The sequence below is a fragment of the Chiloscyllium plagiosum genome, chromosome 31 (assembly GCF_004010195.1).
Source record: "Chiloscyllium plagiosum isolate BGI_BamShark_2017 chromosome 31, ASM401019v2, whole genome shotgun sequence".
Taxonomy (NCBI): domain Eukaryota; kingdom Metazoa; phylum Chordata; class Chondrichthyes; order Orectolobiformes; family Hemiscylliidae; genus Chiloscyllium; species Chiloscyllium plagiosum.
Window position 1 is genome coordinate 44,578,157 of NC_057740.1, and position 13,518 is coordinate 44,591,674.

Below are 13,518 nucleotides of genomic sequence, written 5' to 3' on the forward strand. Positions count from 1 at the left end.
CAGATGGGCCAATGGGCTGAGAAGTGGCAGATGGAGTTTAATTCAGATAAATGTGAGGTGCTGTATTTTGGGAAAGCAAATCTTAGCAAGACTTATACACTTAATGATAAGGTCCTAGGGAGTGTTGCTGAAGAAAGAGACCTTAGACTGCAGTTCATAGCTCCTTGAAAGTGGGGTCGCAGGTAGATAGGATAGTGAAGAAGGTGTTTGGTATGCTTTCCTTTATTGGTCAGAGTATTGAGTACAGGAGTTGGGAGGTCATGTTGCAGCTGTACAGGACATTAGTTAGGCCACTATTGGAATATTGTGTGCAATTCTGGTCTCCTTCCCATTAGAAAGATGTTGTGAAACTTGAAAGGGTTCAGAAAAGATTTACAAGGATGTCACCAGGATTGGAGGATTTGAGCTATGGGGAGAGGCTGAACAGGCTGGGGCTGTTTTCCCTGGAGTGTCAGAGGATGAGGGGTGACCTTATAGAGGTTTACAAAATTATGAGGGGCAAGGATAGGGTAAGTAGGCAAAATCTTTTCCCTGGGGTCGGGGAGTCCAGAACTAGAGGGCATAGGTTTAGGGTGAGAGAGTAAAGATATAAAAGAGATCTAAGAGGGAACTTTTTCACACAGAGGGTGGTACGTGTATGGAATGAGCTACCAGAGGATGTGGTGGAGGCTGGTACAATTGCAACATTTAAGAGGCATTTGGATGGGTATATGAATAGGAAGGGTTTGGAGGGATATGGGCCAGGTGTTGGCAGGTGGGACTAGATTGGGTTGGGATATCTGGTCAGCATGGATGGGTTGGACTGAAGGGTCTGTTTCCATGCTGTACATCTCTATGACTCTAAGACTCTATATACACCAGCTCCCTCTGCTTCTGCACCCAGTTTAAAATTATACCCTATATTTTATTTTGTCTTTCAAGGTTCTTCGAACCAAAGTGCATTACCTCACATTTCTCTGCTCTGAGCATCACCTGATCCAAGATCCAGAAGCAGGAATTCCAAAACCAACCCCTGGGGAAGTCCATGACAAACCTTCCTCCAGTCTGAAAAATATCTATTGACCATTACCCTCTGTTTCCTGTCACTCAGCTAATGTTATGTCCACATTACGTTTATACCATGACCGAAAACTATCCTCAGGTCTGTTGTGTGGCACTGCATCAAACACCTTCTGGAAACCCATGTGGACCATATCAACAGTGTTACTCTCATCAAACCTTTCTATTATCTTTTCTAAAAATGCTTAGTTTGGCATGATTTTCACTTTAGGAAGAATCAACATGGATTTCTAATCAACCCACCTTTTTCCATGTGACTACAGATTCTGTTCTAATATTTGTTACCACATGTTTCCTCACCACTGAAGTTAAACTAACTGGTCTGTAATTGCTGGGATTATCTTTGCAACCTTTCTTGAACAAGGCTGTAATAGTCTTCTGGCACATGCCCAGCGTCCAGGGAAAACTGAAATATTGCCAAAGCCTCTGCAATTTCTACCTTCGTTTCCTTTAAAATCTTGGATGCATTTGCAAGGTTTGTGAAGGTTTGGATCTCATCAGTCCTAGTGCCTCGTTAACTTTGTGTTAACAAGCTACCCTTCTGGTGCCAAAGTATCCTCCTTTCTCCCCAAGGTCTGGATGGCATTCTCCAGTTTTGTAAAGACAAATGTCTATCATTAATTTAATATGTCAGCCTTGGCCCTGCCTCCACCTGTAAATCCCCTTTTTGGTCTCTGATATGGCCTGCTCCATTTTAACCACTTCCCTACTGTTTATATGCCAAGTAAAGACTTTGGGACTTCCCTTTATGTTACCTGCTAATCTTTTCTCAAAGTTCCTGTTCCTGTTGTATTCTTAGTTGTATTTTTGACCTTGGACCTGCCATATACACATCTTTTCTTTCTAATGTATTTCTATCTCCATTGTCAACCAGGGAACTTTGGATTTCCATTAAATATAATACACTCTGACTGTACTCGAACCATTTGCTTCTTTAAGGTGGCCCGATGTTCAGTTCCTGATCTTCCCATCAAGTTCTTATTCCAAACAATCCCGCTCAATTTTGTTATAGCCCCAATGAACAGGGACCAATTTGTCTGAGAATGGGGCCTGGTTTACAAACTCCTCAGGGTCACTCTGGAATAACATTGTGAAAAAATCTGATATATTTTGAGCAAATGTTCAAAATTATAGCTCTGCCTTTTTGATCTCTGCAGTGCCTCCAGGTCTATGAGCCCTTACTGCCCTGGGACAACATTGAAAACTGTGTTAATGGTGACCTTGGAAATAAACTGATGCATCACAATGCAGAACTAACGAGAGCGCTGAATCCACCCCATGACTATGTTCCATGGATCCTGGTCAATGGAGTAAGTTGGAAAGATGCTTCCTATTGTGTTATTGTTTAGATTATTGAGCAGGCAGGCAGTATGCCTTTAAGACAGGTGCATGTCATCACCCCACGTGCCATTCCAGTCTCAAGGTCTTCAGTTACAGTCTCTGAGGAGTATGTTCAGTTTGTTTATACCAAACAGATCGTCTACTTTCGAACACAATTAGAAGTAGCATATTACCTCAAAAAGGAACATTTTGTTAAAAGTTGTCGTCTAACACTTATTAGAACATTTTGGAAGAAATATTAATTCAAAAGTTAAACAAACAATTATACTAATGAAAGGAGAGTGCTGATTGGTTGTGCCAGTGGACTCTGATCTGTAGAGGTGTTACCATGGAGAATGCAGCCATTAGTGCCGATTGACCGTTAACAACCAGACTTTGTTTACATTTTAAACCAGGCATTTTGGCTCTGACTGGACAGAACATTGCCTGCAAAATGAACCAGAAAAGGGCTGTTGCCTAAAATGTTGAGTTGAAACAGGAACATCTGGAAGGAACAGGCCCTGTGTATGAATATGTGTAACTTCCAGTGTACTTGTGTTTGGCAATCTGAAATTTGTTATTAATTTAATCCCCCCCCCACACAGGATTAGCCAGCAAATGTTATCCAATTGCAGAATCACATCTAATGTTGGCACTCCGTTGTGAGATTTGCAAGTACATGCTAGTTGGATACAGTCAGGACCTTGTTTATTGTGAACAGCCAAAAGGATGTGCTGTTTGATGTGATCTGACAGTCTTTGTAAACTATGTACTTGGAATCACATCAGCACTGAAATTTAAAGTCCACATTACTCACTTTGGCAATAATTGTGACAACCTGATAAAAGAGCAGCTTTCCGAAAGCTAGTGCTTCCAAATAAACCCATTGGACTATAACCTGGTTTTGTGTGATTTTTTTTTAACATTTGTGCAATAGGCAGATATCTGTAGCAACATGAGGTGTTTACCACAAACAAAATGCTGGCATCAAGCTTATACTTCCCATTAAAAACAGTAGTCACTGGTAAATCCAGGCTTACTTATACAAACTGTCTTCACACTCTCTCCTCCACCCTCCACATTTCGGTTTTGTCACCCTCACTGCCCCTTGCACTGGCCACACGTAATTCCGAAAAGAATTTACATTTTATTATTGAGTTCCCTTTTGAGTATTCTGTTATGGTGTTCAAATTCCAATCTTTTTTACAGAAGCACACTGAAGATTTGGAGGATGAGGCTATGAATTCACTCTTCAATCTCATTTGCAACACTTATTCGGTGAGTGACCCATCTCTTGCTTCTTGAAGTTCAGTGACTTTACAGATACATGAAATGCTATTTCCCTCTAGTTGGTGTAAACACTGAGTGCTGCTCAAGGAATTTTGTGTGTTTTTGTGCAAATGACACATTTAATTAAACTTGATTTCAGAGAATCGTAGAATATTCACAGCATAGGAGGATGCCATTCATCCTTTTGTGTTCTTTGATTTGATCTGATTTATTGTAGTCATGTTTACTTAGGTGCAGTGAAAAGCTTTGTTTTGCAAGCAGTGCAGGCAGATTATAGCAAACAAGGACATACAGATAATGGGGTAATTAGACAGTGAGGTATGCAAGGTTATACTGCACAGGAGGTGCGCAAAGCAAGACCAACATTAACAAGGTTAACATTATTTGAAGTTAGAGAGTCCATTCATCAGTGGCAAGGAAGAAGCTATGATTGAACCTGTTGGTGAATGTGTTCAAACATAGTATCTTCTGCCTGGTGGAAGAGTTCATGCGAACATTTTTAATGCGTGAATTTAGAGCAGGGCTCAGCCGTTTGACCCCTTGAATCTGCTCTGCTAATTAATAAGACTGTAACTTCAACTCCACATTTCTGTCAAACCCCCTCCCTCATTAACCTTTTAGCCCTTGCTTATTGAGAATCAGTTCATCTCTACTTCCACCACCTTTACCGGAAGAAAGACTCTCAAAGCTGTGAGAGGAAAAAAATGCTTTCATCTCTGTCTTAATTGAGTAATCCCTGATTTTATAATGACCCCTTGTCCTAGAGTCTCCCACAAACATCCCCTTTATGTACAATCTGCCAAGAGCATTCATGATCTGGTATGTTTCAATATAATTACTTCTCACTCCTGTAAACACTTTATGGATAACAAGCCAAGCCTGTCCAGCCTTTCTTCATAGGACAACCCACTCTTTCTAGGTATTAGTCTTGTATCCTTTTCTGAACTGCCTTCAAAGCAGTATCATCTTTCCCTGAATAAGATGACAAATATTTCACACAGTATTTCAGTTGTGGTTTCACTAGTGCCCTGTGTAACTGAAGCTTAACCCTCTACTTTTGTACAGGTATATTCAATTTCCCTCACAATAAATTATAACATTTTATTAATTTTCCTAATTATTTAAGATCTGCACACTTTACATTAACGAAGTATACACACAACACCCAGATTCCTTAGCATCTCAGAGCTTAAAGATTTAAAAGGACTTAAAAGATAACCTTTTCACGCAGTGTGGTGTGTGTATGGAATGAGCTGCCAGAGGAAGTGGTGAGGCTGGTACAATTACAACATTTAAAAGACATCTGGATAGGAAGGGTTTAGGGGGATATGGGCTAAATGCTAGCAAATGGGATGAGCCTAATTTAGGATATCTGGTTGGCATGGATGAGTTGGACTGAAGGATCTGTTTCTGTGCTGTACATCTCTGACTTTCTGACTCTGTGATATCTCACCACTTAGTTAATATGCTTTATTCTATTTTTCCTGCCAAAATTGATCATTTCACATTTTCCTGTATTATACGCTACATACCACACCTTTATCCAACAAACCTATCTATACCCCTTTTTAACTTCCTTATGTCCTATTTTCAATTTGTTTTTCTATTTATTATTGTGTCATCAAATATAGCAACCGTCAAGGGATTCCTTACGATTGGTGCTTGATAAAGAATGATTTTCTTCATGTCACTACTGCTTCTTTATCAATATCCTTAAATTGATATTCTCTAGTTCCAATTCCTTCTGCCAAATCTGAAATAATTTCTTTATTGACTCTGCCCAGACCCCTTATTATTGCATACCTCTGTTCAATCTTCTCTCAACCCTTCCCCTAAGTAGAAAAGTTCCAGCTTTACCAATCCATCCACAAAACTGAAATCTTTGATCGCCTAAAACCATTTAGAGGAAACAATGACATTGTAGTCATGTGACTGGATTGGAAATCCTGAGGCCTAGGCTATAATGTTCTGGGGATATGGATTTAAATCTGTAAGGCCATAATCCATGCTTATTGATTTGATTTATTGTTGTCACATGTACCTAGATACAAAAAAATGTTTTGTGTGCACTATAGACAGATCACAACATACAAAGTGCATTAGGGTAATAGAACAGAGCAAAGCATGCAATGTTATTGCTGCAGACAAGGTGCACAAAGAGCAAGATCAATGTTAAGTTTAAAATTTGAGAGATCCAGTCAGAAGTTTAATAACAGTGGAAAGAAGCTGTTCTTGAATCTCTTGGTATGTGTGTTTAAGCGTTTGTGTCTTTTGCCTGATGGAAGAGTTTGAAAGAGGTTATAACCAGGGTGGGAGGGGTCTTTGATGTTGGCTGCCTTCCTGAGGCAGTGAGAAGTGTAGATGGAGTCAATGGTTGGAAGGTTGGTTTGTGTGACGGACTGAGCTGTGTTCACAACTCTCTGTAGTTTCTCATTGTGCTGGGCAGAGCAGGTGCCATACCAAGCCAAGATGCATCCAGAAAGAATGCTTTCTATGGTGCATTCATGTTGGACTTTGCACATCCTCCCCGAGTCTGCGTGGGTTTCTTCTGGATGCTGCAGTTTCCTCCCACAGTCCAAAGATATGCTGGTTAGGTGTGTTGTCCATGGGAAATGGAGCATAATAGGATGGGTTGCTCTTTGGAAGTAGGTATAGACTCAATGGGCCAAATTACCTGCTTCCACACTGTAGGGATTCTATGATTCTATCTATAAAAATTGGTAGGAGTCTTTACAGGCATGCTGAATATCCTTAGCCTCCTGAGGAAGTAGAGACATTGTTGTGCTTTCTTGACTGTTGTGTTAGCAGATGGTTGGTGATCATCACATGACATTCTCAGCCATCTCCACATCAGCACCATTGATCGAGATGGGCATGCCCTCCACCTCTTTTTCTGTCATCAATGACCAGGTCAATGGTTAAATCTGATTTCAACAAAAATCTGGAATTAAGAGCTAGCCCAATTGTGGCTGTGTTTCCATTGTCATAAAACCCAACTAGTATGCTACTATTCTTTAGGGAAGAAAATTTGCCATCTTTTCTCAGTCTGACCTACATGTGATTCTGGGCCCATAGCAAAATGGTATACCTTTAATTGCCTTGCTGATCTTGAAGGTTTGTTTTCAGATGTTTTATCATCATGCTAAGTAAGGTCATCAGAGAGTCTCTGGTGAAGCGCTGATGGTATGTCCCATTAGGTCGAAAAAAGGAAGAAAACACATTACTGCTCAAGAAAATAAAGTCTTAGAAAAAGTTAAAGACAAAAACATTGTTATCCTACCTGCACACAAGGGGCGCATGATCGTTATTTTTTTGAAAATCCAACTATCTTAAAAAGGCAAATGCTCTGCTTGCAGATACTGACACTTACCAGCAGGTGGCGATAGACCCAAGCACACAGCTATTAAACAGAATCTCATCCTTTTTAACACTAATAAAATCAGGAGAATTAAACAGGACAGACTTCCAAAACATGGAACCAGATGGATCCAACACACCACGCTTCTGTGAATTACCAAAAATACACAACCAGGGGGCCTCCCTCAGACCCATAGCCTCCCTACCTGATACACCAACATAAAGACTACAAAGAACTCCACCAAAAACTAAAACACCTAAATGAAGATTCACACCTCTCCTTTCACTCCACCCACGAATTCCTGAACACCATCAAAGACACCAAGATAGAAGAGGACAAAATAATGGTCTCCTTTAACATTACAGCCCTTTTCACATGCATTAACATCAACCTGGCCAATGAAACACTGGTATTACTACTCAGAAACCAGGACCACATACACCAGACAGCACCAACCTCATCAGCAAAGACAACATCCTCAAGCTGGTGGACCTGTGCCTCACCACCCACTTCACATTCAATAACAAAACCTACAAACAAGCCAATGGTACATCCATGGAATCACCAATGTCTGGGCTCATAGTGGAAGCAGCAATGCAGAGATTTGAACGAGCTGCCCTCCCATCTATCCAATCCAAACTTTGGGTCCGCTACATCGCTGACACCTTCATCATCACAAATGGAACAAATTAGAGGAAACATACAACACCATCAACAATATCTTGGCAGTTCACAAAAGAGGAGGAGAATGACAACATACTCCCATTCCTAGACATGACAGTTGAACGTACAGTTAATGGAGAGCTTCAAACCAGCATCTACAGAAAAAACAACACAAATGGACCATATACTTCAGAAGCAATCATCCCAACACCCACAAATGGAGCTACATCAAGACATTGTTTCAATAAGCTATATCACACTGAAGCACCCAAGAACTACAAAAAGCAGAAGAAAAGTATCTATACAACATTTTCATGAAAAATGGGTACCCAATAAACACAATCTGCCAATTCCTCAGAAACATACCCAAACAAACAGACACAATGCAACCAAAACTAGAGCCATATTACCTTACATCAAAGACATATCAGAAATGACTTCCAGACTCAGACCCCTTGGCATCATGATCATCCACAAACCTACCAATACATTTAAATAGCAACTAATGAACCTAAAGGATCCATTAAATACTACCAGCAAAACTAACGTCATTTACAAGATACCTTGCAAGAACTGTAAAAAACACTACATTGAATAAACTAGCAGAAGACTTGCCAACAGGATACACGAACACCAACTGGCCACCAAAAGACACGATCCACTCTCACTAGTTTCTATACATATAGTCAAAGAAGGACACCACTTTGACTGGGACAACACACACATCCTAGGACAGGCGAAACAAAGACGCGTGCGAGGATTCTTAGAGACACGGCATTCTAACCAGAACTCCATCAATAAACACATCGATTTGGACCCTATCGACCTTCCCTTGAAAAAAAGAATCAGAAATGACAACACTCACCTTAAGAAACCAAGACCTATAAATAGAGAGGCAGGACATATCACCAATGCTTTACCAGAGACTCTCAGTGATGATGTTACCTAGTATGGTGATGAAACGTCTGAAAACAAACCTTCCAGCTCAGCGAGCAAACTTACAGACTTATCATCAACCTGAGCTACAAATCTTCTCAAAAATCGCTAACTCTTAATTGCCCTCTGAAGTTACTGAGCAAATCATTCCAATGTAGGGCAGTTGGAGATGGTCATTAAATTCTGGCCTAGCCATAGGTGCCTACATCCCATGAGCAAAATATTTTCTGCACACTCGGGGAGGCAACGGCCTCACAGTGTTGTTACTGGACTATTAATCCAGAAACTCAGCCCATGACCCAGAAATTTTTTTTTTTTAGATTACTTACAGTGTGGAAACAGGCCCTTCGGCCCAACAAGTCCACACCGACCCGCCGAAGCGTAACCAACCCAGACCCATTCTCCTACATTTATCCCTTCACCTAACACTACGGGCAATTTAGCATGGCCAATTCACCTAACCTGCACATTTTTGGATTGTGGGAGGAAACCGGACCACCCGGAGGAAACCCACACAGACACGGGGAGAATGTGCAAACTCCACACAGAGAGTCGCCTGAGGCGGGAATTGAACCCGGGTCTCTGGCGCTGTGAAGCAGCAGTGCTAACCGCTGTGCTACCGTGCCGCCCACATCCGGGTTCAAATCCTACCATGGCAGATAGTGGAATTTTAGTACAGTAAAAAATCTAGAATTAAGGGTCTAATGACAACCCTACCATGCCTCTTGTGATTTTATAAACCTAGCGTCTGATGCTCCAGGGAAAATAGCCCTAGCTATTCAGCCTCTCCCCATAGCTACCCTCCAACCCTGACAACATCCTTTTCTGCACCCTTTCAAGTTTATCAACTTGATTTGGAAATATATCACTGTTCTGTCACTGTCGGTGTGTAAAACCCTGGAATTCCCACCCTGAGGGTGTTGTGGGTGTGCATACAGCACACAGACTGCAACAGTTCACAAAGGCAGCTCACCACCACCTTCTCAAGGGCAACTAAGGACAGGTAATAAATGCTGGCCCAGCCAGCAACACCCACATCCTATAAATGGATAAAGAAAAGGTACAATTCTTCTGCTTTTCCATTATTATGACTAAAGTGAGCAACCTCTCACTTCCCCAACTTCTTTACACTCCATCAGTCTCCTTGTCGCCTCTTGTCTGTATCTCTTTGCAGTGTCTTTGCATCCTCTTCAGAGTCTGCATATCTACCAGCTTTGAATTGTCAATGAACATAGATAAATTTCTATCTGACCCTTTGTGCATGCCACTGACCTGCTGTTGTGGCCATTTTACCTATACAGCTAATCCAGTTCAGTTTCTGGTCAATGGTAGTCCCTAGTATGGTGAAAGTCAAGGATTTGGTGATGACCGTGCCATTGGATGTCAATGGGTTGTGGTTGGATGATTTTGTGTTGGAGATGAAGTTGGTGCAAATGTTACTTGCCACTTGACAACCTAAACCTGGATATTGTCTAGATTTTGTTGCATTTCAACATAGACTGCTTTAGTATCTGAGGAATTGCAAACGGTGCTAAACGTTGTGCAATAATTGGTGAACATCCCCACTTCTGATGCTCATAAAGAGGCCACTTACCCATCAAGTCTGTACCAGCTCTCCGAAGAACATCGCACCCATTCCCAAACTCCATCCTATCCTTGAAACCCAGCATTTCCCATGGCTAACCCTCAAAGCCTGCACATCCCTGGACACTATGGGACAATTTTTATCATGGCCAATCCACCTAACCTGCACATCTTTGGACTGAGAGGAAAGCGGAACACATTGTGAAGACACTGGGAGAACATTCAAACGGCGCACATAAAGTCACCCAAGATTGAAATTAAATCCACGTCACTGGTGCTGTGAGGCAACAATGCTAACTGCTGTGCCACAGTGCAGCTTGTCACTCTGCAGAGATGTCCTGGAACAAAGATTACTAACCTCTAACAATCTCAACAATCTTCCTATGCCCCAGTTATGATTCCAACCAGTGGAAAGTTTTGCCCCATTTCCCACTAACTCCAGCTTTGCTTGCATTTGGAGGTTCTTGAGTATATCTGCACAAGGAACACAAGCAAAAAAATCAAAAAGGCAAGTGGTATGTTAGCCTTCAATGTAAGAGGTTAGAGTACAGGAATAAGGAAATATTATTACAATTATACAGGGTTTAGGTAGTTTGCAGCCAAACTAGTCTGGGGATAAGAAAGTGACCTTGTGATGCAAGTGTAGTGTCTCAATGTCTGGACCAGGAGTCCAGGGTTCAAATCCCACCTCTGTAGAGATGTGCCATTACATGTCCAAATAAGTTTATTTACAGTAACTCCAGGTTTAGGCAGACCTTACCAGGACATTTACAACGGAGATGAAGAGAAACTTCTTTCTCCAGAATGTTTTGAGTCTTTAAAGATCTCTACCCAAATAGTTAGAGACTTTTTCCCACAGCAGAAATGACAATCACAAAGGAACATAATTCTAAGGTGATTGGAGGAAGGTTGAGGGGAGATGTCAGATGTTGGCTCTTTACTACCACTGCTGGCAGTACAAACTGTGCATCTACCACTGTTTGCATACAGCCAGATACATTTAAGTGACTCTTGGATAGACACATGGACGGTAGTAAAATGAAGGGTATGTAAGTTAATTTTATCTGAGAGTAGGATAAAAAGTTGGCACAACATAGAGGGCCAAAGGGCCTGTACTGTTCTATGTTCTATGACTGTGGATGCTTTATTGTTGAATATAGTACAGGTTGAAAGACAAATCTTTGATCTTTAAGGGATTCAAGGAAATGAAAACTTGTTGAGAAAATAGAGTGGAGTTAGAAGCTCAGCCATGATTGTGTTGAATGGAGGTATCTAATAGCCTATTGTTGCTTCTATTTTCCATGTTTTGTTCTAACTGCTGCTTGGGCCTCTCACTTGACTCTGAGGCCTGTGGCTCAATTCCAAACAGCTCATGTTGGGAAAAATATGATATAAATACAAGTCATAGCCAAACATAACTTTTTTAAAAACATTTTGGCACTGAGTCACATGGGGAGACATTATGCCAGATGATCAAATCTTTTATTAGCAAGTTTTAGGGAGTATCTTAAAATCGAAAAGAAAAGAGGCGTTTATGGAGGGAATTGTACAGCCTAGGGCGGAGACACCTGAAAGTGTAGTTTTGAATGGTGGAATGATTAAAATAGGAGATTGTTAAGAGATGACAATTGGTGAATAAAATGTTTATTCACTTGGGTTGTGCAATATCTGCCCCAATTACTTTTTTTCTGCTACCTATTCCCCTAACTTTATCCCCCATACTGCAATAATGTATTCAGTTGCTATCACTTTTATCGGACTCTCTCTCGCCTGCTATGTGTGTATGTGTGCATGTGTGTGTGTGTGTGTCTCTGTCTCTGTGAAAGTGATTAATCTGAATTGGGAACTTCAGCCAAAGCTGATCTATCAAAACTAACCAAACCAGATAAACCTAAATCAGTCTAGTTTTGCAGCTTGGGAGATGCTACGTTATCATGTTCTCCTTGCTTGGGAAGCATACTGCCACTAGCAAGCAGACCTCTTTCGCTGTTGATTTTTGCAATCGTTTTGGACATCTACCTCGGGATACTATAATTAACCACTAACTCTCCTGAGGAGCATCTGATAAAACCTGAGTCTGGAGATTAGGGATCTGTTTTTTAACTCCTACAATAATATGCACCTCTGTAAATTGAAGCACCCAATGATGACTGCCACATTGCCAATGACATCTATCCCAATGACATTGTGGAGTGAACTAGGAAATGATATTAAGAGGTTAAATCAACAATCCCTAAAATAGGCATTTAATAGGACTTTCAAATCTCCCATTAATCTCCCCTGTGGGTTAGTGTCTGCCTCTGGCAATTTGTCCATCCCACACAGTGAGGATCTCTCGAGGTTTGGTGTAATCAGACACCAGGATTAGCGCAATGCTTAAACTATTTTGATTCTCATGAATTCATCACTGAATAAATTGTCATTTGGAAAAGTGATTGAACGAGAGGGTAACCCATTGCTTCAGTTATTGCTGTTGTCACAAAGTCAGGTGGCTGATATGTTAACTATGAATCTGTTGGGATTTTGTTGCTGTGATAGATGTTCAAAATCATTTTATTTTACAGGGTGTGAAGCCAAAGGCTTGTGCAAAACCTAAAGGATTAAACTCATTTCCTAAATGTATGATCTAATCGTGGCTGTATTATGACTTCAATAAAACTCCATCTCTCTGGAAGCAATGATGCATGTTATTACCTGGAAGGCCAGGAGTAATCTTTGCTGTGAAATGCTTGAAAGTGGCTGAGGAACATTGATTATAACTACTTGGGTTTTCTACTGAACTTTTCTGGAGTACCCCTGGCTCTCATGAGCTGCCGAACAAACAAGAAGATCTGCGAATCCCTACAGTGTGGAAACAGGCCCTACAGCCCTACAAGTCCACAGCGACCCTCCGAAGACTATCACACTGAAACCCATTCCCCATTATCCTACATTTACCCCTAACTAAAGCACCTAACCTATACATTCCTGAACACTATGGACAATTTAGCATGGCCAATTCACCTGACATCTTTTGGATTGTGGGAAGAAACCAGAGCACCCGGAGGAAACATACGCAGACACACGGAGAATGTGCAAACTCTGCACAGACAGTCACCTAAGGGTGGAATCAAACCCGGGTCCTTGGTGCTGTGACGCAGCAGTACTAACCACTGAGTCACTATGCCATCCCAAAGATATTAATTAAAAATTGAATTCTGTTTTTGCAACGTGAGTAAAACCAAAGCAAAATTAATCAGATGCTAGAAATCTGAATTAAAAGTTAGAAGATACCAGAATTACTCAATCAGTTAGCATCTGTGAGGAAA

The 13,518-nt window shown here is 41.1% G+C and overlaps 1 protein-coding gene across 1 annotated transcript in view; it reads left to right on the forward strand.

Annotated features, from left to right (window-relative positions):
- Positions 1-13,147, forward strand: part of LOC122565069 (gamma-interferon-inducible lysosomal thiol reductase-like) — a 54,038-nt gene extending 40,891 nt beyond the window's left edge. The window contains exons 4-6 of the mRNA XM_043720699.1: positions 2,217-2,369; positions 3,589-3,657; positions 12,775-13,147. Coding sequence (XP_043576634.1) covers positions 2,217-2,369; positions 3,589-3,657; positions 12,775-12,840 — 288 coding nt within the window. The 3' untranslated portion in view covers positions 12,841-13,147. The remainder of the gene's footprint in view (positions 1-2,216; positions 2,370-3,588; positions 3,658-12,774) is intronic.
- Positions 13,148-13,518: the final 371 nt, after the last annotated feature.